This window comes from Rattus norvegicus, chromosome 1 (genome assembly GCF_021556685.1).
Source record: "Rattus norvegicus strain SHRSP/BbbUtx chromosome 1, alternate assembly SHRSP_T2T, whole genome shotgun sequence".
NCBI classification, from domain to species: Eukaryota; Metazoa; Chordata; class Mammalia; order Rodentia; family Muridae; genus Rattus; species Rattus norvegicus.
The window spans coordinates 214,845,184-214,871,602 of NC_141534.1; the positions used below are offsets into that span (position 1 = coordinate 214,845,184).

At 41.7% G+C, this 26,419-nt stretch overlaps 1 protein-coding gene across 14 annotated transcripts in view; it reads right to left on the reverse strand.

Moving 5' to 3' along the window:
* Top6bl (TOP6B like initiator of meiotic double strand breaks) overlaps positions 1-21,010 on the reverse strand; it is an 87,048-nt gene extending 66,038 nt beyond the window's left edge. For 7 of the 14 annotated variants that reach the window (XM_087573999.1, XM_087573976.1, XM_087573969.1 and 4 more), the window contains exons 1-2: positions 20,852-20,989; positions 13,762-13,815 (exon numbers count right to left, since the gene is read on the reverse strand). Coding sequence is in view for 7 of the 14 variants with exons in the window: in NM_001426986.1 (NP_001413915.1) it covers positions 13,762-13,815; positions 18,505-18,643; positions 20,852-20,881 (223 nt within the window). In the remaining 7 variants the exon portion in view is untranslated. Of the gene's footprint in view, positions 1-13,761; positions 13,816-18,504; positions 18,644-20,851 lie in introns of all 14 variants that reach the window. The other 7 variants (XM_087573945.1, XM_087573924.1, XM_087573901.1 and 4 more) reach the window with 2 other exon arrangements.
* Positions 21,011-26,419: the final 5,409 nt, after the last annotated feature.

Consider the following 26,419-nt stretch of genomic DNA (forward strand, 5'->3'; position numbering starts at 1 on the left):
CAAAATATATATACATACACACATATACATATATATGTGTATATATATATATATTTAAAATGTGGCTCATTTACACGATGGAATACTATGCAGCTATTATAAGGAGGGACATCATGAATTTTTCAAGAAAATGGATAGAACTAGAAAATATCATCCCGAGTGTGGCAAGCCAGACCCAAAAGGACATGCACAGTAAGTACTCACTGAGAAGCGGACATTACCCATAAAGTAAGTCCAGGATAACCCTGCTCCAACCCACAGACCCTAAGAAGCTAAATAACAAGGAGGGCCCAAGGGAGGATGCTTGACTCTCACTCAGAATGGGAGATAAAATAGTCATCAGAGGTGGACAGAGGGAGGGAACAGGTGGGAGAAGAGATGGGGAGGAGAATGGGGCAGTGATCAGGTGTGGGAAAGCCAGGGGGAGAGGGATAGGAGAGTGAATGGACATTGGCAGCTGGCAGGGGACAGGCATCTCTAGGACTTGCCAGAGACCTGGGATTGGGGAGCCTCCAGGGAGTCTATGAGGGTGACTCTAGCTGAGACTCCTAGTTAGTAGTGAGGGATATGGAGCCTGAAGTGCCCACCTCCTGTAGGCAGGCAGGACTCCCTATGGAGGGATAAGGACACCAATTCACTCATCAAAACTTCAACCCAAAATTTGTTCTTCCTACAAGAAGTGCAGGGACAAAGATAGAACTGTGACTGAGGGAATGGGCAACCAAAGACCAGCCAGACATGAAACCCATCCCATCTGCAAGAACCAATCCCTGACACTATTACTGATAACCTGTTATGCTTGCAAACAGGAGCCTAGCACAACTGTCCTTTGAGAGGCTCCATCCAGAATATGACTGAAACAGATGCAGATACCACAGCAAAACATTAGACAGAGATGCAGGAGTCTTGTGGAGGAGCTAGGGGAAGTATTGAGGGACTGGGAGGGGATAGAAACTCCACAGGAAGCACAGTAGAGTCAACTAACATGGACCCCTAGGGGCTCCCAGAGACTGAACCACCAACTAAAGAGCATACAGAGGCTGGATCTAGCCCCCCTACCCAACATATGTGGCATACTTACAACTTGGTCTTCACGTGAGTCCCCCAACAACTGGAGCAGGGGCTATCCCTGCCTCTGTTACCAGCCTCTAGATCCCAGTCCCCTAACCCGGATACCTTGTCTGGCCTCAGTGGGAGATGATGTGCCCAATCCTTCAGTGACTTGATATGCCAGAGTGGGTTGGTACCCAGGGGAGCCTCCCCCTTCTCAATGGGAAAGAAGAAGGGGATATGGGGGGAGTAGTTGTTTGGGGGAGAACCAGGAGGAGAGGGGGATAACTCAATAAATGAGTAAATAAAATAATGGAAAAAGTTGAATTTTTGTAGAAAATGATGAATAGTCTTAAGGACCTTTAGGAAAGTATCAACCCATCTAAACTATATATACTAGAAGTCCCAGGAGAAGAAAACTAGAATAAGAAAAAAAAATACTTTAAAGGCATGAACAAAATTTCTTAAAATTTAAGATGTGAAAATTTCAGCAAACCCCAACCAGGATTTTTAGGTGAACACTGTCAAAGCCACAGACAGGCTGGAGATGGGAGCCTGCTGGCCAACCACTCCTGCCAATTGTTGATGAGTTTCGAGTTCAGTGGAGGGACTGAGGAAGACACCAGACTTCAGCCTTTGGCTTTCACACTACCAGTAAGAGTGAGTGCTCGGTGTTTAAAACCATGAAAAACTTAAGTGTAAAATGTTGTAGAGAACAGAATGGCCCTGAGTGAATGTTTGCTGTTGACATCAACACAGCCTCATACCCACAGGAAAAGTGTCAGTCTTTCGAGGGGGCAGAGGGCTGGGCCGGGGGAGCGCAGGTTCAGATAAATGGCAAGACACCTTTTCTGGTCTAAGTGCAAATATTGATTGTATGTGTAGAAAATGTTAAACCTGCCTCCTTGTTCACCTGTACATAATAACCCTGCTACCTCTTTATCTGTAATAACCTACCTCCTCCTTATTCAGCTGTATGTAATAAACTTACCGCCCTGTTCAACTGGATCATAAGAAGTAGCTTAGGTCACATTTGGTGACTCTGACTGTTGAGGTTGTATAGAGAGGTGAAGGCTTGAAAAGAAAATTGAATTCGTTCTCACCCAATTCTCAGTCCATGTTCCTTTTGTGTGGGCCCATGGTAGTATGTGGCCCAGCACCCTCCCCCACCTTTTTTGTCCAAGACCTGAGCACATCATGGTTAATGGGCATCTTGGCTGGGTGAGCTCTGTGAACATGCAGTCATAATCATTGATCCCTCTGCATTTTAAATTCTTGAATGAAGATTTGATGCAACATTTCTGAAAGATGACTTTTCTTGTTTTTCCTTTTCTAAAGTTTCTAAAGTTTTACAATATAGAATAGCCAGTGTGAATGACATAAATCACAGTCACCAAAAGAGCTTCTCCTGTGTTGTCTTAATTGGCCTCATTTTTAGAACTGCAGTAATGCTTCCACTTTATTTACTGGTGCATTCTTTGCAGGCATTATTATGGTAAATAATATGCTAAAGAATAGGTGTCAGCCCCAGTAAAACCAATAGTTACTAGTTTTCTGAGTCTCTTGAAAATAATAATATAGCAACTGGATCTCAACTTTGCCATTATCACAAATCTCACTATGTAGCCCATGCTAGCCTGGGGACTTTCTATGTAGGCCAGGTTGGCCTCGAACTCATACAGATCCACTAGTTTCTGCCTCCCAAGTACTAGGATTAATGACATGCACTACCAGACCCAGATTTGAATCTTACTCTTATAGAAGTAATATAGCTCATTTCGGAAAATTAGAAAATTAATAAAAGAATGCTAGATATATTGGCGCAGGCCTGTAATCCCTGCTCAGAAGGCTGAGGTAGAAGAATTGAGTGCTCAAGGCCAGCCTAGACTATATAGCAAGACTCTGTCTCAAAGAAAAACAGAAGAAAAAGGTGAAAATGGAGAAAAGGGGAACAAGAATAACAATAAAACTTCTTGGGACCAGCAAGCTGGCCCATCGGGTAAACCTGCTTACCACACAAGCCTGATGACTTGGATGTGTATTCAGTCTCCACGATCTGTGGTGAAAGTTGTCCTCTGACATCCACATGTGTGCTATGTGGATGTGCTCACAGCCACAAACATACAGACATTAATTAAAATCATGTATAAATGTACACACAGTGATAAATGGCATCTTACTGTATTCTTTTTATTTTTTTGAAGATTTAGTTTCCTTTTTTTTTATTCTTTAATCCTTTTTACAGTCCAGTCTTTACCCCCCCCCATCTTCCTCCCTCTCCAACTGCTCCCCAACTTATACCCCACACCCCCAGTCTCCAAGAAGCCTTAAGTCACTCTCTCGGGCTAGGTGCTTCTTCTCTCACTGAGGCCAGATCCAGTCTTCCTCTGCTGTATTTGTGTTGGGGGCCACACATCAGCTGGTGTGTGCTGCCTGGTTGGTGGATCTCTCAGTGTCTGAGAGATCTCAGGGATCCAGGTCACTTGAGATTGCTAGTGACCCTATGGGGTCCCCCTCTTCCTCAGCTTCTTCCCCAATTCAATCACAAGTTCTGTCCATTGGTTGGGTGCTAGTATCTGGATCTGCCTCCTTCAGCTGTTGGTTGAGCCTCTCAGAGGGCACCATACTAGGCTCCTGTCTGCAAGCGCACCACAGCATCAGTGACAGTGTCAGGCCTTTGGACCTTCCCTTGATCTAGATCCCAATTTGTGCTTGCTGCTGGACCTCCTTTTTCTCAAGCTCTTCTTCATTTTTTGTTCCTGCAGTCCCTTCAGACAGGAACAATTCTGGATCAAAACTTTTGACTGTGGGATGGAAACCCCATCCCTCCACTTGACTTCTGTCTTAGTTAGGGTCTTATTGCTGTGAACAGACACCATGACCAATGTAAGTTTTATAAGGGACAACATTTAATTGGGGCTGGCTTACAGCTTCAGAGGTTCAGTCCATCATCATCAAGGTGGGAGCATGGCAACAACATAGCATCCAGGGAGACATGGTACAGGAGAAGCTGAGTTCTATATTTTCCCCTGCAGGAAGCCAGGAACAAACTGAGCATCCCCAGGCAGCTAAACAGAGGGTCTCCAAGCCCACCCCCACAGTGACACACTTCCTCGAACAAGGCCACACCTTCTAATAGTGCCACTTCCTGGGCCAAGCATATGCAAACCATCATATTCCACTCCCTGGCCTCCATAGGCTTGTTCAAACACATGAGTCTATGGAGGCCATACCTAAACTTAGCATAGTAAAAAAGTGCATTTAGTTCAACTTCCAAAGCCCCCTTAGTCTATAGTTAAAACAATGTTAAAAGTCCAAAATTCAGTCTCTTCTGAGATCTAGCCAATCACTTAACTGTAATCCCCGAATTAAGACAGGCAACCAGCTGGATAAACTCCAAACTCCGCCATCTCCATGTCTGATGTCAAAGCGGTCTTCAGAGCTTCAACTCCTTTTTCATCTTTGTTGACTGCAACAAACTTCTTTCTCTTGAGCTGGTTCCACTCCCTGTTAGCAGCTTTCCTCAGCAGATAGCCCATGTCTTTAACATCTTTGGGTCTCCAAGGCAGCTTCAATGTTACAGCTTGTTTCAATGTCTGGGATCCACACATGATCCTCCGAAGGGCTGGCTTCACTTCTCCAGCTCTGTCCTCTGTAGCAGTTTAACTTCAGGTTGATCCACACTCCACTGTTGCTGTTATTCTTGGTGATCATCCCATGGCACTGGCATCTCCAGTACACTGGGGTCTTCCGTTGCATCTAGGCTTCACCAATAGCCTCTCCTAGGCTTTCTTCATGGTGCCAAGCCTCAACTCCTTTGCCTGACCCCTTCAGTACTGGTTCATCAACTGCAATTTAGGGTGCGCCTTCACCAATGACCTTCCACGGCCTCTCACAGTGCCGGGCCTCAGCTGCCCTTCATGACCCCTTCATGCCTTCAAAACCAGTACACCTGGGTGACTCTCACACATTACCAAGTCCAGCCACAGCACGGGGTACAACATCTCTGGAACACAGCTCTCAAAAAACACTTCCCAGAAGATTTTACCTCAGTGATGTTGAACTCTTTCTTAACTCCAGCTAACCAGAATCAATTGTCTCCTTCTCTTCTTGAATATAAAGCCAGAGACACATGGCTGAAGCTGCTGAGTTCTGCTGCTTGCAGGAGCTGGAACATGGCCTCCTTGTTCTATTACATTATCATTAGCTTCCTGTATTCTTTTTAGAATCCCCATTCCTATTTACTTTGATACAATTGTATTCATAATGTATGCAATATGTTCTATTGCTTTTTTATTTTAACACATTATATGCATTTTCAAGTCATAGCATAGATATCTAGTCATTATTTTTATTGGCTAAATTGTTTACCCAGATGTACATGGGCTGGTTTAATAGTAGAACATCACACTCAGTATTTAATCCCAAGTACCAAGAAAAAAAATGTTATCATAAATTAGTCATTTTTCTATTAAGAGGCATTTAGCTACATTCAGACACATCTGTCAGCATGAAGTACAGAACACTTCGAGAACACATACTGTGTCCTTGATCTTTTAAAGACATCTACCTCATAAAGTTGTTTTGGGGATTAAATAAAAGTATGTAATGCATTCACTGCAGTGGTTATTCTGAGCATATGGTTCTCCATACATGATAATTAAAATTAGTGACTCTGGAATTAAAATTTTAATGCATACAGCTTTTCATTTCATTGAAAAATTTGGGACTTTTTTTAAAATCAGACTCCATTTACATTTTTCTAGACATTGCTTTTGAAAAGTTGTATCAAGTAACATAGCATTTGTAAGTTTCATTATACTTCGCTAGCAACTGGGAGCCATGCCTGAAGATCTGTGTTCAACCCCTGGGCCCTACCTAGTCAAAAGAGAAAACAGTTATACTCTGCAATCCACACATGCACTGAGGCATGAGGTGCACAGACAGAGTTGCAAAACTAAAAAAAAGAATGAAGACATAATAAGAATATTAAATGGGTGTTGGAGAGATAGTTCAGCAGTTAAAAGCATTCTCTTCTTCCAAAGGACCTGAGTTTGATTCCCAGCATCCTTGTGGCTACTCACAACTGTCTGTAACTCTAAAAATCTAATGCCCTCTGCTAGCTTCCTCTGGTACTAAGCACACACATGACACACAGACATACATGCAGGCAAAATATGCAAAATAAATAATAAGGGAAGCAAAAGAACACAAACCTTGTCTTAGTTTCTTTGGTCTTTAGTCAACCGTTATAAAATCTTTCCTAGTGTAAGGCAAATTTGGCAGCCAGAAACACTTTAGAATGTATCAAAAGCTTGGTCTCATCTGGTTCAATGAATAACTAGTGTTTTATGTATTATGATCTTTTTTTTTTAATATTTTTTTTCCAGAGCTGGGGACCGAACCCAGGGCCTTGTGCTTGCTAGGCAAGCGCTTTACCACTGAGCCAAATCCCCAACCCCTATAACTAGTGTTTTATAAAACCACAAAATTCTTCTCTTTAAACTTAGGATAATACGCTGATGTAAGTCTGAATTTCCTCATCTCTGAAACAGATAACAAGTCAGACCTACCTCTCAAAAAATGAATGACGTCATGTCTTGCTTAAAGAATAGGAGAGCTGGGCATGGTGGCTCTTGCCTTTAACCCCAGCAGAAAAAACATAGAGCTCTGTGAATTTGAGGTCAGCCTTGTCTGCACAGTACATAGTATGTTTCATGTCAGGCAAGGCTAAGACCCTCAAGAAAATTAAACATAAAAGGAACAGGAGAAAGTTAATTTTCATAAAAAATCTGGTTAAAATCTGATTGAATTGAATTATGTGTCTTTTCACCAGAAAAATAAATATACCCACAAAACTGCAAAAATTTAAAATTCTACAAAGACCCTAAGCTATGAGCTTCTGTTCTAGAGAGAAGAGGCTACAACTGTTAGGGACAGGGCGGGTCAGGGTGTTAGATAATCTCTCAGATTTATAGTTGTTGACCTTCTAAAATGTTAAATTGTAATACAATTTCATTCTCTGAATATAAGAATTTCAGATTTAAAAATTCAAAGATTGAACATCCCGAGATCCTCTCTCAATGCTGAACAAGCTTGACTCTGTTAGTCATTTCTTCCAAATAAACTTTCAAAATGTAATGTTTAGTAGAGGGAAGAAATCTGGGATTGTAATAGTTCATTAGAAGAGCTCTTCATTAGCATTCATAAAAAGTCCTGGATTTAATCCTGAGCACCACAAAAATAGGAGGAAAAAAGTCTCATTGCTGGCAAAGCAAAACAGTCTTTACTTAGAAATGTGAGTGTTCTTATCTAGATTTTTGGAAAAATTTAAAAGATAAAAAGTTTCAGACTTAGAAAAAAGCATTTTTAAAATGTTTAGCCAAACTGGCTAGAGTTAAATTGAGTCAATTAAAAGGAAATGGAGGACTGGGTATGTGGTTCAAGAGTATTGCTCTTAGCATGTTGAAGGTCTTCCAACCATCCCCAAGACTGAAATCAATAATTTAAATGAAGTTAATTATAAACATAGAAATGAGAAGAAGGTATTTTCAAAATATAGGTAAGAACGTTTGCTATCTGTGTGCCACTAACTGGCAGGGTTCGTCTGTCTGATGTGGCTGGCTACGCAGGCGTCCCCTTCCTCCATCACCCACTGCATGTGCGTCCCTGATAGAGCAAGACTGTTCCCAGCCAAGGTTATTTGAACAGCTGTTCTTCCATGGAGAACGAGCTCTTACACAGAGGTCAGTGGATAAGAAATACAATATGAGGAGACCAGCAGTGAAGTAACTACAGACCTACAAACATGGCTCCTTCCAGTAACCACTTTACCGTAACTCCTTCCCACTCGAGGAACAATGGGACAGGAAGGAGTTTCTACAGCCTAGGAAGTTGGACAAACTGGAGAAATCATGTACTAAACAGACATATATTATAGAAGCAATTCAGCCGCATATATATAAAGGAAATGATAAATAGAATTACACACAAGTGTTATAATAAGCATACAATGTTGAAGGGGAGGGAAAGGTTTATTTGGCTTGCATAAATAACCATCCATTGAGGAAAGCCAAGGCAAGAACTCAACTACGTTGTAACTTGGGGACAGGAGCTGATGCTGAGGCCATGGAGGCGTGCTGCTTATTGGCCTGTTCCTTATGGCTTGCTTAGCCAGCTTTCTCATAGAACCCAGGACTGCCCAAGGGTGGCCCCACCCACAGTGAGCTTGGCTATCACACATCGATTAGTAATTAAAAAAAAAATGCCCTACAGACTTGACTACAGTCTGATCTTATGGATGCATTTTCTCAATCAAAGCTTCCTCCTCTCTGATGAATTTAGCTCTTACTAAGTTAACATAAAACTGTCCCACACAGTGAGTGGCCACTGCTCACAAAAGTCAAAGGGATTATTCTAATTGATAGGTGGCATCAATCTGATCTTTGATTTTCTTTTTTTTTTTTTTTTTTTTTTTGGTTCTTTTTTTTCCGGAGCTGGGGACCGAACCCAGGGCCTTGTGCTTCCTAGGTAACCACTCTAACACTGAGCTAAATCCCCAGCCCCTTTTGTTTTTTTTTTTTTTAAATAAGCAAATAGGAAATCATTCAGAGAGAAACCAAAAAGCATTAATAAGCTTAATAAACAATTATATATTACAGACATAATTAACAAAAATTAATTTGTTATATAATGAAGAAAAGAAAACTGAGAAACTCATTCCTCTGGAAAAAAGGCAAGATTGCTAACCCTGGAGAATTGTAAGAGTGCTGACTTCTCTAAAGAGGAATGGATACATCAAATAGCAACTTAGGAAAACATATTACACATATTTCATAGTAGTTTATTTGACAAGCTTTTCCATTGGTGTTTAGTGACCTGTCAGTGATAGAAAAAGAAAAAAGTGTCTTCAGCATAGAAACCAAGTTTAAAAGCAGGACAGCAGTGAGCCAGCTAAATGGGTAAACATGTCTGCTGCTCAGCCTGAAGCCCTGAGATTAATTTTAGTACCACATGCTGGAGGGAAGAGCTAACCCCTGTAAGTTATCCTCTAACCTACGTGTGTATATCATGGCACACGCACCTCTCTCTTTCTCTCTCTCTCTCTCTCTCTCTCTCTCTCTCTCTCTCTCTCACACACACACACACACACACACACACACATACACACACACACACATTTAAAAATCAGAAAAGCTATCTGAAATTAACATAGAATAATGATGCATATTGGCTAAAGAAAGTCATACTTGTGGCTGACCTTTAAGGACTATCCTCTGGGCCACCACAAAAGCTCTGGGAACGCCGCTCTAGTAGAGCCCTGTCAAACCACATTTTATTTTCAGAGCTGTCTTTTCTTCCTATCACTTCATGGCAAGGCAGTCAATAAAGTTTACTGATTTAAAGCATGAATTGTTAGGAACTGAAAAAGGATAAAAAGGAAACAGGCCTAAACAGGTAGGACACTAGGGAGTTGCCTTGGTCCACTGTTTATTAACCTAGAATAAAGCCTGAGTCTATTTTGAGAAATACTGGAAGAACACCCAGATAAAGGAAGCCAAAGAGTAAAGACGGTGGGAGCTGGATCATTCCCAGCAGTTCAGCCCCCTCAAAGAAGAGAGGTGCTTTATTCATACACAGAAACCAAGTAAGGGATGAAGATGACAGTGTGCTCACACTGAACTCAGAGGTATACCTCTAATTTTGTAAAGATACACAACTATGGACCCTAGTGATTAATGGATCAGCTTGCCAGGAGCTCCCTGATGAAGCTAATTAAACAGTGTAAGGACAGTGGACCAATTTAAAGCAGTTTGCTAACAGTGTTACAGGAATGTTAAATAAATAATAATAGTAATAAAGGCATAATTAATGGTGCATAAGCCGGGGAGCTAAGGGATTCAAGTCTTAGTCTTAGCCAATTTCCTTTGTGAGCTTCAGTGAGCAATTTATGCTACTAATTAGTATGAATAAATAGCATTATGGAGTGGAGGTTAGTATTATGAGCCCTAGCAACTGAAGAATGGAGCTGAAGTTGGCTACTAAATATGACTGGCAAGGAACAAATGACTCAATTTTTACTGTATACTTGATCCATAATATTTCATATCTATAGAAAGAGCCATTCACTCTGTATCACGATCATATAAAAATATGTTAAACAAAGGTGTCTGAACTTTTACAATTAATGGTTAAATCTAAGTCACCATGAAACTATTTAAACTTTGTGTTAGTATAAAACCATGATTGTTTTATAGTGGTACATGATGCCTCCTCCCTACTAGCAACAATGCAATAAACTGGCTCCTTTTCATTTTTCACAGCACTTTCACAAATATTAGTTGAAGCAGCCTTACCTATAGTCTGACCACTCCTTGTACACATATTAAGCATGAGTTAATATTGCACAAAACACTATCACCTTCCCACTGCTTATAACATGCTCCCTCTGTCTATGTGGATTTTTCTTCTTTCAAAGCATCTTCACACATGTCAACTGGAGCAGATGATCTTTCCACTCTTTGTATCATCACATGGAAAAAAAACCCAAAAGAAAGGCAACTGACAATATTAAAAGAGATGATTTTGAGGCAAGTGGTCCATGATTCTTTTTTGGGAAGGGAGGAGATTGGGTTTTTGAAACGGGATATTATGTAGTCTCACTGGTCTCAAATTCACTAGTAGCCAAGGATGCCTTTAAACTTCTCATTCTCCTGTCTCTACCTCTCAAGTGCTGGGATCACAGCAATGATTTCAGTCCTAACCCACAACTTCTTAACTGGATCCAACACTCCCAAAAGCGTTGGAAGCAGAGCAACTCTTCAGGACAGTAAGTTGATGCCCTTTTGCTTCAGGGTTGCTTAGGAGACATCAGGACAGAATGACTAAAGTGTGTGGGAACTGAGCTGCAGATATAGTTTGGTTGGTAGCATGCTTGCTTAGCATGCAAGAGGCCATGGGTCCCACCATAAACTGGGCATGGTTTATCAAAACAACAACAAAGAAATATAGATATGGGAGCCAGGCACAGGACATTAATCCCAGGCTTCAGAGGGCGGAGGCACACGAGAGGCTACACAAGAGAGAGACTCTATCTCAAGAAACAAAAGTCAAACAAAAAACTCTTTGTAATAAGCACAAGCCTGAAGTAATAAATGCTCACTGGAATAATTACTGTGATTATCACTAAAGGAAGAACATTCTTCTCAAATTTTCATAGTATCTGTTCAGGAGCTAAAAGAAAAAATCACTTCCAGGCCAGCTTCTCCATGAGACCCAGTCTCAATAAAATATGTAATATCACGTTAACATAATAAAAATATTTTCTCCTCATTATCTCTTTAAAAATTAGAACTCGGGGCTGGAGAGATGGCACAGCAGTTAAGAACACTGACTGCTTTAACCAGGGACCCCAGTTCAATCCCCAGCACCCACATGGCAGTTCACCACTGTCTGTAACTCCAGTTCCAGAGGACCCAACACACTCACATACACATACATGCAGGCAAAATACCAAGGTACATAAAAGAAAAATAAATAAAAATGTAAATAAAAATAAAAATTAGAACTTGGGTTGTGTAAACAGAAGGTATCCTTCCAGGGAAAGGGCGCTGTTCTAAGAGCAGAGCTTGGCTACACAACCTTGAGGGATGACAAGCAGGATACTGCTCTCTGGGGTATGCTGCTTTGACCAGGTATGGTCTGGCTCCACAAGTGTGGTCAGTTGTCCCCCAAAGTATATGCACTGCAGGCACTAAGAAACTCAAATCTCAAGAAAGCTGTTAGAAAGGGGAAGGAGAAAGGCAAAATTAAAGGCTTATAACCAACTAGTAAATAACTACTAGAAGCCACAAAAAGACTAGATATTTTCCTCATAAAGGCACAGACCAGTTCCCATGAAAACTTACTTGTATTTAATTTGTAATTTAAATAAAAATATTGTGATCATTAATGTCACTTCAACTCCCTGTTCAAATTACCAAAATGTAACTAACAGAATGAGATATGTGTATCTAGATAAAAGTACCTGCAGTATACACATAACTAGAGTATTAAAAGTAAAATGTTTTTGTTAAGATTTAGGTTTTTATTTTAAATTTATTTTTCTTTTTTATTTCTAATTTTAATGAGTGTTCTGTTTGCATGTATGTACGTGTACCACACGCATGCGTGGTGCTCACAGAGGGCAGAAGAGGGAGTCAGATCCCTAGAGCTGAAGTAACAGTTGTGAGCTACCGTGTGGGTGCTAGGAACTGAACCTCTGTCCTCTGTAATAGCGGCCAGTGTGTTCTTAACTGCTCAGCCATCTTTCCAGTCTTAAAAAGTAAAATTCTGGGGCTGGGGATTTAGCTCAGTGGTAGAGCGCTTACCTAGGAAGCTCAAGGCCCTGGGTTCGGTCCCCAGCTCCGAAAAAAAAGAACCAAAAAAAAAAAAAAAGTAAAATTCTTAAACCACCTTAATTATAATACTCAACTTATTAATAAAACTGATAAAATGTTGTATATTATTAAATGCAAAACCAAACAAATTAACAGGAGATGGTGAGGCTTTTCTGTGATAAGATACTTGCTGAGTTTATGCAAAACCTAGGGTTCCATCCCTAGGACCACAAAAAGTAATAATAGCATCTGCCTACTGCCTGGGTTGCATCCCTAACACCAAAATGCAAACTCAGTAAAATTTACATTTTTACAATTAACCAAGAAAAACATGTTCACTGACTAATATTTTAAAAACAACCACAGAAGATAAAAATAGAAGCACACCAGTTCTCAGATCATTTTTGTCTCTTTAAAATAAATAAAGATTATTCATAAGTCAAAGGAAAGAAGCATTAATTAAACCCACAGTCACCAAAAGTTCCTAAACTGAGGCTGGCAAGACCAATCTGCTCAGTGGTAAATGAGCTTGCCTGCCACCAAGTGTGAAAATCTGAGTCCAGTCTCCAGAACCTGCATAGTGGAGGGAAATAACCAAATCCACACACACACACACACACACACACACACACATCCACACACACGTGTGTGCCCACAATAAAGTTTTAAAAAGACGTAAGTTCCTAAAATATACTGTCAACATGTTGACATATAATATAGAGAAAATATTACTATACTCCTAACAGGAAAAAAGTTTATGGTACATTCCTTATCTAAATTATACGGGAACAAATCTTCTTTAATATCTGGGAAACGTCTGCCAAGATGCACAGAGAATAGTCAGAAAAGCTGCAATTACCTGGCTGTCATGCCCATTCCTGCATCTATTCTATTTTATTGACTCGGTGGAATTGTCAGATGCAGTGTAGAATGGAGTATTATTACATGAGCACCTACACTGAAACATACATGCCTGGTCTGGAGAGATGGCTCAGGCATTAAGAACATATACTGCTCTTCAGAGAACCTGAGTTCAGTTCTTAGCACTCTGTTGGGCAACTCATAATCACCAGCATCAGCTCTGACTTCTTCCTCAAACTTCGCACGCACCCACACACATGTGGCATGCATACACACAGAAACACACACATAATTGAAAAATAAATTATCTTTAAAAACCTAGGTTTCTCTGAAAAACAAACCTAAGTGAGCATCCTATATTTTTATTTACTAAACCAGGAAATTCGATCTTTCAGAACAAATCTATTTCAGAAAACACCAAACTCATTGGCAAAAAGAGGTTTAGTCTCAGAGAAGTTAGGTAATTGTTTACCTTGTAGAAGCTTCTTGAAGTCCAAGCCACCATCAACATTTCCTGCAGAAGCAACTGTAAGGAAAAAAACACACAAAAATGTAAGACGATTACAAAAATTTGACTTTAAACAAATCAGCTGGACTCTGAAAATAATGCTTTTAGATACAGAATACGGGGAGATCTTACTAATGAGCTCAGCATAAACAGAGGGCAAAGGAAGTATTTTAAGGTACAATGACTATGTGGGGTTGACAATGCCACTGGCAGTTCTCTTCACCTATAATCAACACCAGGGCTGTTCCTCTGGATGCTATTCTACATGAAAGACCATGATTATGGGACACTCCAAACTACAACTCTTGATCAGAGTTCAAGATGCCAGTAACACATGCTGAATTTAAGACTTAATTAAAATATTGGCCCTCCTTTGAACTAATGTCACTGTGAAATAGAAGGTACTTTGCCAGTCACTTGGGTTAAGAATTACTTGTACCTAGATTTCAAAGAAGAGCCGTTGTTTTTGTTCTCTTTTAAAACTGGACATAATTAGAACTTCCCTTCTCTTTTCAGCATCCCAGAGGCTGGCCCTCCCTAACCCTAATGCAGGGAGAAGCTGTTCTCTGAATACTTGAAAGTATGAGCCTCTGTGATGAAAACTAGGAATTGTCTTTTAGAAAGTCCTTAGTGAATCTGAACACAGAGCACCGAGATAACCGACACTCCTCTCTCCTTGGCTTCAGAAATGGTAGCTTTTAGGCCTTTAACCATCAAGATGGAAGGTCTGACTATTCTAAAAGCAAAGACATAACATGACTGATATTGAACAAAAATGAGGTTTCCTCAACAAAGAGTTGGAAAAAAAATAATGAGAAAATAGAAAACACGAAAATAGGGAATTAAATCTTAGAAAAAGCAAACTCCACAAATCCACTATCTAAATAATAGAAACTTCTATAGAAGAACTGAAAGCAAAATCTACCACACCCAAAGGACCTGAGTTACAGGAAAAGGCTGAGCACCCGGCACAATGGAGAGAAAGTGACCCCCAGCAAGGCATAGCACTGCACTGTCAGGACAAAGAGCAGGGACTGCGGGTCCTCAGTCTACTCCTCCTCCTAAGCACAATCAGACTGCACTGTATAGGCTCCTTTGCAAATGCAGAGCAATTATGACAATGAGACTAAGTCTAGGCTGAAAGAATGGGAACAGAAGTAATTCATGTAATTTCCAAACCTATTCTTAAAAATATCTGAATTATAAACCACGTTCTCTTTCCCTATCCTTAACTGAATGGGTAGATATTAGAGGGTTTAGGGAAACATGAAGCCACAAGACTTAAATATCTTGTATTGTTCATTAAAATAAAAAATCCATACACACACACACACACACACACACACACACACACACACACACACACACACACACACACACACACCCCTCTGGTGGTAAAATAAAAACAAACATTTCATGTGTTAACGCCACTGAAATTTCAAAATTATCTATTATATCTAATAAAACAAAGGTTTTAAAAAGTATTATATAAGCTTACAGGGAGAAAAAGAAAAATAGGTCATGTACAGGATAATTATAAAGACTTCAGAATTTCCAATAGCAACAGCTGAGTTAAACAGGTATGGAATGAAGACATTTTTAGAAATCTCAAGAAATTTACCTTCCAAACTGTCTTTGTCAGGAAGCTGCTAAAACCTAACAGCCATCACAACAGTGAGTAAGCCAAGAAATAAAGAAATTGGGACTCAGAAAACAAAATCCAACATGAGAGGAAAATAAATGAAGACGCACTATGATTAATGGTGGAGAGGAGACCCCAAAATAAAGAGTTCTGTATCAGATACAGAAAGTACCAAACTTAGACCATGATGGAGGCCAGGGTGGTTATGCCCATATCTCTCACTCAGAGGGCTAAGGTAACAAGGACAATCTGGGCTACACAGTGACACCCTAGCTTAGAAAATCAAAAAGAGAGATTGATGTTGTAGCTTAGTTAGTAGAATGCTTAGTACGAACAACTATTGTGGATCTCAAGCAGCACAGAAGAGGAGCCCAGTTTAGGGTCACCCTTGGCTATATGTTCAGTCAGAAGCCACCCTGGACTAGACAAGACTCTTTCTTTCAAAGCCAGTAATAACAGCTAGGTGGTAGTGATGCATGCCTTTGATCCCAGCACCCAAGAGACAGGGGTAGGTAGATCTCTGCATTCAATGCCAGTGTGGTCTGCAGAGTGAGTTACAGCACAGCCAAGGCTACATAGGAAAACCCTGTCTCAAAAAACAAACAAGCAAACAAAAGCCAGTAATAATGGTGCCTTTTAAAAAATGTAAGGGGTGAGAGACGGCTCGGCAAATAAAGGCTCTTATGAAGAAGCAGAGTTCAGTCCCCAGAACCCACGTAGGCAGTTCCCAACTTCTATAATTCGAGCTCCAGAAGGTTCCAACACCTCTAGCCTCCCTTACATGGCCATTCACGTGTACATCACCACACACAGAAACAATCAAAATTAAAAAGACACATTTTTTAATGAAAAAGATAATATGTTACAAGTAAGTTTAGAAACAGGTAATTAAAAGCAATCAATGAGAGGTTGGGGATTTAGCTCAGTGGTAGAGCGCTTGCCTAGCAAGCACAAGGCCCTGGGTTCGGTCCCCAGCTCCAGAAAAAAAAAAAAAAAGAAAGAAAAAAACCCAATCAATGAATATGGTTAAAATATTAATATTATAATTTTAATTATAATTTTTAAATTTATAAATTTTAATTTAAAATTAAAATTATAAATTTTCCTATTAATATTAGGATAAATTAGTCAGGGGCACGGGCCCTCATATAGCCCTTTTGGGGTGTCTGTGTATCCTGTACATCTAGGTGTGGGTTTTGTTTTATTTATTTACTTATTTTTTGCCAATAGCATTTTATTGAGGCGAAATTTCTTTTTTTATTGGATATTTTCTTTTCTTTTCTTTTCTTTTTTTTTTTTTTTTTTTTTTTTTTTTTTTTGGTTCTTTTTTTCGGAGCTGGGGACCGAACCCAGGGCCTTGCGCTTCCTAGGTAAGCGCTCTACCACTGAGCTAAATCCCCAGCCCCGGATATTTTCTTTACTTACATTTCAAATGTTATCCTCTTTCTGATTTCCCCTCTGGAATCCCCCTATCCCTTCCTCCCTCCCCCTGCCTCTATGAGAGTGGTCCCCTACCACCATCTACCTGGGTGTGTTTTCAAGAAATTATGCACATGGATTTGTGTGGAGGCCAGCTGTTGACTTTGCATTTCTTCTTTAATTGTTTCTCTACCTTATCTTTCCTTTCTTTTCATGTGTATATGATATTTCAGTATGTGTGTATGTGAGTATGTGTATATGTATGTGTGTGTGCATGTGTGTGAGGGACCAAGACTGATATTAGGAATCTTCCTCAATTGCTCTTCCGTTTCATTCTGAGGTAGGGTCTTTTGAACCCAGAGCTCACTCATATTGCTAGCCTCACTAACCAGTTTGCTCCTGGCACCCCTCGTCTCTGCCTTCCAAGGCTCAAATTATAAGCAGTTCACCATACTCATCCGGCATCTTGGTAAGTTCTGGATACGGGCACTCTCAGCCTCATTATGTATGCTAGGCTGACCTCAAATTCAAAGCAGTCCTCCTTCCTCAGCCTCCCAAGTGTTGTGACCCACCATGCCTGGCCTGAACTATCCCACTATCAAAACAAAGAAAGTTTGTTTCAAAAAGTTAATGAAGTAGAACTCTACATGCTAACACAAACACTGACCACTTTTACTAAAAAGCACATGAGACTATAATATACCAATTCTGGTTTTTTTTTCTTCTTCTTCTCCTTTAAATTGTTTTGAGACAGGGTTTCTCTGCAAAGGACTGGCTGTCTTAGAACTCACTCTATAGACCAGGCTAGCCTAGAACTTAAGAGAGGAGTCTCTACCTCACAAATGCTGGGGTTAAAGGTATGTGCCACTATTTCTTTAAAAAGCCAATAACTGTATACACATACACAGAAAAACCTAGAATATATACTGAATGTTAATACTTATTTCGAGGAGTCATATAACTACAAAGTCTTGCTCTCCAAATGTTTCTATAATGATACACTATATCCTGTGTGTGTGTGTGTGTGTGTGTGTGTGTGTGTGACCTTTTTCCTTGCTAGATTACAACGTGACCACATGAAGATCTACAAATGCAAATGCCGTTTATGCCAGGCAGGCTGAAGAGGTCCATTATGCTCAAAATGCCCATGAAATTGGGTTTCTGGGTAAGAATGGATATACACAATTCATCATTTCTTTTCTTTTTACCCCCCCTTTATTTTTGCCTTTTTTTTGCAATTGCCAAAGTCTAAACATGAAGAAAAGGTAAAATCAATATAATTTTGTTGTGAAAAAGATAAAATTAAAAGCAAAAGTAAAACCGTTTTTGAGCAATTTTAAAGAAAGCTATCTATTCTCACAATAAGAATATCCTATTTACCTCCCCTATACTGCACACTCACAAATCTATTACTGAAAACCTATTAAAAGTAATTTCGCGGGGCTGGGGATTTAGCTCAGTGGTAGAGCACTTACCTAGGAAGCACAAGGCCCTGGGTTCGGTCCCCAGCTCCAAAAAAAAGAACCAAAAAAAAAAAAAAGTAATTTCGCTTCATAAGTACACTAGAAATGAGGCTGTGACAAATTGAAATTTTTATACAAACTATGATATGCAGCATAACAAAACAAAGCAGATAATTTACTTACTAGTTATTATACAACGTAGAGAATCTGGTAGGTGCTTAGAAGGCAATGCTTCTATGGAAATCGCTAGCTGCCCATCTAGCAATGCTCCCTTTGGTATTCCTGCTTCACACTTCCAGTGAATTATTAAATATCTTAAAATCTGAAAAGAGCACAATTCAAATAAAATATAGTCTTCAAAATCATGGTCCTAACATATTTGGATGGTACAGTTAAAATTCTATTATAAAACAAGGGGCTGAAGAGATGGCTCAGCGGTTAAGAGCACCAACTGCTCTTCCTGAGGTCCTGAGTTCAAATCCCAGCAACCACATGGTGGCTCACAACCATCTGTAATGAGCTCTGATACTTTCTTCTGGTGTGTCTGAAGACAGCTATGGTGTGCTTATACATTAAATAAATAAATAAATAAATAAATAAATAAATAAATAAACAAACAAACAAACAATGTACTCCTGCTTATGAAATGACAGATTTACATTTGCTCAGATCTAAACACAAAAAATGCATAAGTAGACAGTATATTTCAATACAATGCACATCAAGATGGGAAATTAAGAAAATAAGTTGCTGGGTAAGCTCAGCTGGAAAAGAAAGATTGGGGTTGGGGATTTAGCTCAGTGGTAGAGCTCTTGCCTAGCAAGCGCAAGGCCCTGGGTTCGGTCCCCAGCTCCAAAAAAAAGAAAAAAAAATTAAAAAAAAACTGAACAGCGGTTGTTTTTATTTTCTTGCCCAAATAAAAGCCAACTAAGGAAAAAGTGGCATCTAGTTATGAATTATCTTTGTTATTAAGTCAACATTTTTGAAGGTCAAAATAAGATAAATACTTAGCTATGTTCTTTGAGAATGCTGGAAAGGGGCTGGAGAAATGGCTCTAAGGTTAAGAGCACTAGGCTGTTCTTGCAGAAGACTGGAGTTCAGTTCCTAGCACCCACAAGGCACCTCACAACTTTCTGTTTGCTTTGTAGACCAAGCTGGTCTCAAACTCACAGATCCACCTGCCACTGCCTCCTAAATGCTGGGATTAAAGGCATGAGCTACCATACTAGCCTAAAAGACCTACTTGTATGTGTCTGAGTGTTTTGTCAGCATATACATATATTACATACATATACTGACATACCACACCCATGGAGGTCAGATGGCAAATTGCCACCAGGGTGCTGGAAATCAAACTTTGGGCCTCTGCAAGGGCAACAAAACAAAAAATCTCTCAGCTAACACACCCGCCCCCTTTTTTTCAAAGGCAGGGAGCTCTGAATAAAAAAAACCTGGGAACTAAGATCCCAATACCAGAGATTATGAAGATGGTTTCCAGACACTTCTCCAATCTAACATCTTCCTTCACATTATCTTTTTATTTCCTGTGCTCTCTGTTCAGATTTTTCCAGTGCCTTTATGTGTACTGATAGCAGCTGAGAAAAGAATATTGACTGGCAGGTGAGTCAGAGCCCTGAGTTCCATCCCAGGTTCTGTCGTCTTATAAAAATCTAATCCCCCAACTTCCTTTGACGATGACAAAGACACCAAGGACCAGGAATAATTTAAGTTATCTCAGAATCTATGATTCTGTATTCATCTATGCAGTGTTCTTTAGAAGGCCTGGAGTTAAGTGTCCCATTAGGTAATGTCTGCCAAGTTCAACAATGGAGTGAACACATGTTGCTAGCTGGCACCAGGTGTTCACTCAATGCCATCTTCCAGAACTAAACAGTTCCCTGTCCACATGTATAGAAATATGTATGTTTGTATGTATCTACGTATGTATGTATGTATGTATGTATGTATGTATGTATGTATGTACTATGAGCCCTTGGATTCAACCTTCCGCACCTCACAGTGGCTGCCCCGAGGTCATATCACACCTTATCCTCTGGATTGGTGCTTCCTTGCCTACCATCAGACTCCCTGATCCATTCCATGATTACACATTTCCTTCTCACCTTTCCAAGTCCCCTCTCATCATAGGTGGGTAGAAAACGCTAAGAATCAAGTTGGCTGACCTCTGAGCCCCCTTTCAGAATCACCTCAGATTTGGCAAACACCATAGTTGGTGACCCTTCAGGTTCTCAGCTTCAGGTGGTGGTGTTAGTGTACATAAAGGCAAAGCCGGGAACACACCAGTTCCTCACAAAGGACCCACGAGGGGGATGGTGGTCCTGCACCTCATACATCAGGCCTCATGCCCTTCCCACAGTCCCAAAGAAAGCGGAATTTTTTTTTCTAGCCATTCGCGGGAGGCATTTTCTCCTCCACCTCAGGGATTGCCAGATCCCTCCGCCCAAACTTTGAGGGTCTCCTCTCAACGCCCTCTTCTCAGAAGTGTCTTTCTCTCCCTTCCCAGAATCACCTCGCAGACAGCCAAAGCCGTCCTCTCCATTCCGTAAGGAGAGCGGCTGCAGCTCTCAGGTTTGCCAGTTGGTCACAACCTCCTCCTCAGCTAGGGCTTCGACGGTGAAGAGCGCCCACGGCCCGGCAGTCCCTTCCCGCCCGACCGTGCGCTCGCCCCGCCCCCAGCCCTCGCGCCTGCGCACTGCGGGAGCTGCCTGAGGCGGCTCGCTTCAGTAGGCGGATGGGCGGGAGTACAGGTGGCGCAGCTGCCAAGGTTGGAGGCGAGCCGGGAAGAGGCCAGGCGGTGACTCCTGAGACTTTCCCACGGTCTCGCCAAGACGCGGCCCTCGGCCCTTTTCAAAGCGCTCTGACCGCCCTCGGCGTTTTCCAGGGCTGGTCCCTGGAAAGCTGCGGCTGCGTAGTGCAGGATTCCCAAGCTGGCTCTAGACCCCAGATGGCTTTGCCTTCTGTTCTGCGGGCGGTGCCTGGGATCAGGCTCTGCTTCCCACATCTAACAGAGGGAAATATGGGTGGCGAATTAAAACTGGATTTTAGGTGAACGATCTTTTTACCCCGTATTATGTGTGCCATGCAGTAAGATTTGGAACAAATAATAAGAAAAATTAGTTTGAAGTTCAAAGTTGCAGGTATTATACTGTATCTGGCAATTTATCCCCACGCTTCTCCCCAGTCTATTCCAGGAGGATCCTGGGAACTTCCCAATCCTCACCAGACCCTTTCTTCCCCCACGTTTGACTTCACAGAGCATGTGGCTGACAAGCAGCTTTGAGTGTCTCTAGCTGGAAGGGAGATAGTCAGTCCTACAGGGGCAGAACGGGTTTAGTGAGATGGACTTAGGCTCACAACTATCGGGAATCTGACAGATTGTTCCTTGGGCTGCCAAAAGAAGATGCTGGTTTGAGAGATTCTTGCCTGGCAACGAGTTACCCAAGGAGAAGGGTGGAACAGGGCGTTGGCTGCTTTCCTTTAGAGAAAATTCTTCCTCTGCAGAAGCTGGGATTAGACAGAACAGGCTGTGGTGCTGGCAGAGTGCCTGCCCAGTACACAACCTTGGTGCTCCTTTAAAGAACATGTCTCTTGGGACCTGAAGCACACCCCTTTCCAGTGCACTCAGAGCTCTTACCTCTGGTCCCCATCTCAGGTGTTCACGGCTAGACATACTGGAGAGGTGGCTTTTACTTCTGGAATATTCATTTTAATCATTGGGATTGATAAAAAGGCTGGCATTTGGGAAGCCACTGGAGTTTTTCCCTCCTTTTCGAATCTCTTTTAAAAATATTTCCATTGAAAATGTCAGCTCAGCAGAAATGCTCCGCCTTAAAAATACCACTGGAGATGAAGGGCGGAGGGATGACAGCTAATGGCAAAGTAGTTCTGGTGAGCTGGTTGTCTTGGCTTCCAGCCCTCCTTGGAATGAGCCTCAGGGATAAAGGTACAGGGAACACCTAGCACTATTCTATATGTAGACATACCTAACAAAGGTAGCTGGGGAGAGAATGCTCTCACTATTGAATCTAGACCAAAGTTGGGAAAGCTTTTGATATTAGGGCCCACCTTCAGGACTCCCATGTCTTTTATTCGTATATTTAGGCAAGGTTTGATACATTTGCTGAGCCCTGACTCTGTGCTATACACACACACTCTACTTCTTTATAGCTCCACTTGTTAAAAGTAATCGTCTATGTAACAGGTATTATAAACAATGAAAATGAGGCCCCAGGGACAGGCTGTTTAACACTCAGTTTGTAAATGTCAAGCCAGAATCTTAAAACAAAAACAACTCTTAAGTCCTCTTCGCACTTCTCTGCAGCTACCCCGTGTTTCTCCCACCTGGATGTGACCTGCCTAGCTGCCTGGCAGTTCTGTAGTGTGAGATTAATGATGTTACCATAAAATGCTAACCCCCTCTACAAGATCCAAGGAACCAAGGCAAGTGATACCCTCATCTTCCACAGACCAGGGTTTGAATAAGCCGCAGCCTCCACTGAGCTTTCTTATTCATCAATCTGTGTCTCCAACCTGCTTGGACATAGCGAGCTACATGCTGTTGGATACCACATTATGAAACAATGTCCACTCGGATTTCTTCCTCAGGCCAGTAAATGCTACAGTCAGAAGGGACTGCTGAGGAGACCACTTATCATCAATAGATTAAGATGTGTGAGGACCAAAGAAATTAAGTGACTGACCAGGTGAGGTCACACAGTCAACCAGGTCAACCAAGAAGCCTTTGCATATAACTGTAAATATTACAGTCCTGACCTTTGGTACCTTGCTTGACGTGTTTTCAGGGACCAGTTCTCACCGATCCCTAGACTATGTCAGGCTGGTTGTGTGGTCATTCCGCTACCTACACAGAAACTGGATTTGTGTTTCATGTCTGCTTTTAATATTGATTGTTCTGAAACACAGAGCCCTACCTGGACAATAAAGACCTACTCTAAGAGCCCCAGATTGATTCTGAAACCCCCAAGAGACAAAAAGCCAGCTTGAATGGATCCAGAATGTCATAAACAATGCTGCCAGGCAGTGACACTTTAGGGACTGTTAAGATGCCTTTCCCATTTTCAATGTGTCCTCTACATGTATTCCAGACACTCCTTAGATTGTTCCTTACTCTCAAGTTCCTCCAGATCATTCACATCCTGAAAGAAATCGACCCTAGGAATTTAGATGGGAAATAGCCCTGGAAGCCTCTTTGTTAAACTGTTGCAGAAAAGGGTTCATTTGAGGACTTGCTCCTGTGGGAAAGAAACAAGCAACTTTTACAAGAGGCTGTCTCCCACATAGACAATGAGAAAGGGTTAACTACTTCTCTCAGGTCCTGAGAAAAGTCTATCCCCCACCAGTTCCCATAACCGGGTTTCCTGAAATGGAGCAGGTCCCAGGTGCCTCTCCACTAATCACATCCTTGCAAATGGGGCCATGAGCTCAGATTAGCTCATTCCTTCACCTTCTTGAGGCCTTCTCCACCTGGAGCACGGAATCTGGGGCAACCTCACCACTGACTTCCCATCAGGGGTCAGATAGGGATGCTTCCTCAGAGGGATAGGTCATGGAGCACCAGAGGTCATAGTGGTGCTGACTTCCATACAGTTCATGGCTACCGCATCTGTTCCAAGATTTGCAGGCAAAGGGCAATACACAACTAAAATAGTCTCCTCCTCGCCCCCATTCCCTATGCTTTACTTCCTCTTCTTCTTAACATGACTGGCTGTGGTACAGCGTGGCTTCCAGTCTTTCCTGGCTGAGTCACCCTTCACGCAGTCTGATTTCTCATGTACCAGTAGCAGGTGCCGAGCCAGCCAGGAGATCCCAGGCCTTTGCTCTCCCTATCAATTCTCCATTGCTGGGGGCCAGGGCAGGTGGGGCGAGGGGACCTATAAAATCACAGTGTCACAAAAGGTTCCTCCCTCCATAATTGGCTTTTTACCTTCTCTGTAAACAGAGCTGGATTTGTCCCGCCAGCTGATATCCACTAGAAAGGAAGCTGGCTTTGTGACCAAGAGCATGGGAGCTGCTGAGTAATCTGGTCACATGTGAGCCCATTGGTCTAAAGGTCAGACAATCTGCTAGATTCGGAAGACAAGCAGGCAAACGGGGACAAAGACTCATCTTCTAGGAGCCCCAGCATTCCAAAGCACTTCAGCAGGAACTCAGCCTGCACAACCTTAGAGCCAGTAAGCTGGAATGGAGCTGATCTGATTTTTCACTCACTCTAAAGGAGACTTGTTCTCTGCTCTAGCTTTCGTGGCTGTCTTCCCTCTCCCAGTTGTCATTTTTACAAGTTGAGAAGAGGTTCCATTTTTACAAGTTGAGAAGAGGTTCCGGGATCAAAACCCTGAAGGGCCTGGGTGCCTGCCTCCTTCCCACCTCACCATTTACTTCCGATGTCAGGCTCTAATCTCCCACGATTAAAATAGAAACATCTCCAAGGAACGTAGTTAAAATGGCGTCCATGACACAATGTGAGAGTTAGGGTGTTTAAGTTACAAACAATTTTAGAGGCCATTTAATCCAGTATTTTCTAGCCAGAGAAGCAATGTTTGTTCTACTTCCTTCCCTCCTCCTGGGTAGTCACACTCTTTCCTGTCTTTTCCTGGTACCCAAGGCAGAGAATCAGCCAGCTCGCACAGTGTACTTAAGATTGGGAAACACTTAACCTACTCCATGTCCTCATTTCCTACAATAGGTAAGCCAACCTGAGTGAGGACTTGGGTTGATATCTAGTGTCTACTTGAACATCTTACATTAGGAAATTTGCGACCAAAAACCATTGCATTTTGGAAAACCGTGGTTTGGGAGGGTTTTTCCATCATGGGAGCTCCATCTTTCCCCATTCCCCCAGCCCCGTGTCTTCCACTCATTAGTCACAGATCTGCCCTTTGAAACCACAGAGAATCCATCTAATCCCTTCATAAAAGGCCCTGGGGAATACTTGGGATGGTTATTGTTGACCTGTCATAGTGGTTCAGACCTGGCTGAATGATTGTATTATAGGTGGCCTGAGCTTGGCACACATGTTGTATCCCTAAAACATTGTATAAACCAGTTTTGTGTGAATCAAGTCATTTTAGAAAGAGACATTGACTCCTTTAAAAACTCTGTTATCAGTTCTTTCATAAACGGAAGTGGGGGCTGGGCATTGAACCCAGGGCTTTATTCATGCTGGGCAAGCACTCTACCCTGAGCTGCATCCTGCTCCTCATTTCACTTTTGATTTTGGCAACAAGCTCTGTCTCACTAAGTTGCCCAGGCTGGCCCTTAGTTCACTTTCTAGGCCAGGCAGGCCATGAGCCTCTCATCTAACCTCAGTCCCCCAAGCAGTGGGTCTTACAGGCCTGAGATCCACCAGGCTAGACCCGGACATGGTCTAACACACAAACTTCCCCTAATCTTCTTTCATACAAATCTAAATTTTCATATATTACTTTTTCCGTAAGGCAAATTTTACCTCCACATGCAAAATAACGATAATAGGCACTTGGCGTCCTCATACCTGCCATGTTTTATTTAATTTCTCACCACAACATCCTTCTGTAAAATTATCCAGTTTGTTTATAGATGAGGAAATACAGGCTCAGACAAGCTCATTTCTTTTCTACTAGAAAGTGATAGACCAGAGCTCAAACAAGGCCTTTGAGACCACAGTCTGTTGTACTTGCCATCAGGAAGTTTGAGATGTGAGGGACAGAGCAACTAAGTAAACCACAATGTGAGTGAATTGGGCTAAGGTACTGAAAACTGACCTAAATGTCTACGGCTTCAAAGATATACGTAAAACTGACTCCTCTTGGATATGGGTACTGTAGTTTTCCCAGAACAACTCGCAAATTCCAGTTCAGCTTAACCGAGGAGCCATCAACGCCTTCCCTTCAGCTACTATTAGTAAGTAGATGCTGCCAAATATATTTCCGGGATTTGATTGAGAGCGGACCCTTTCCCCGGGGGTCTCTGCTCCCACAGGTTTACGGCATGAGCTTTTTAGAAGGAAGAAATGGTTCGCTATTGACTGGTAAAAAGTTGCTGGATATCCTCACTGGTCCCAGCCCGCTCTTAGATGGGT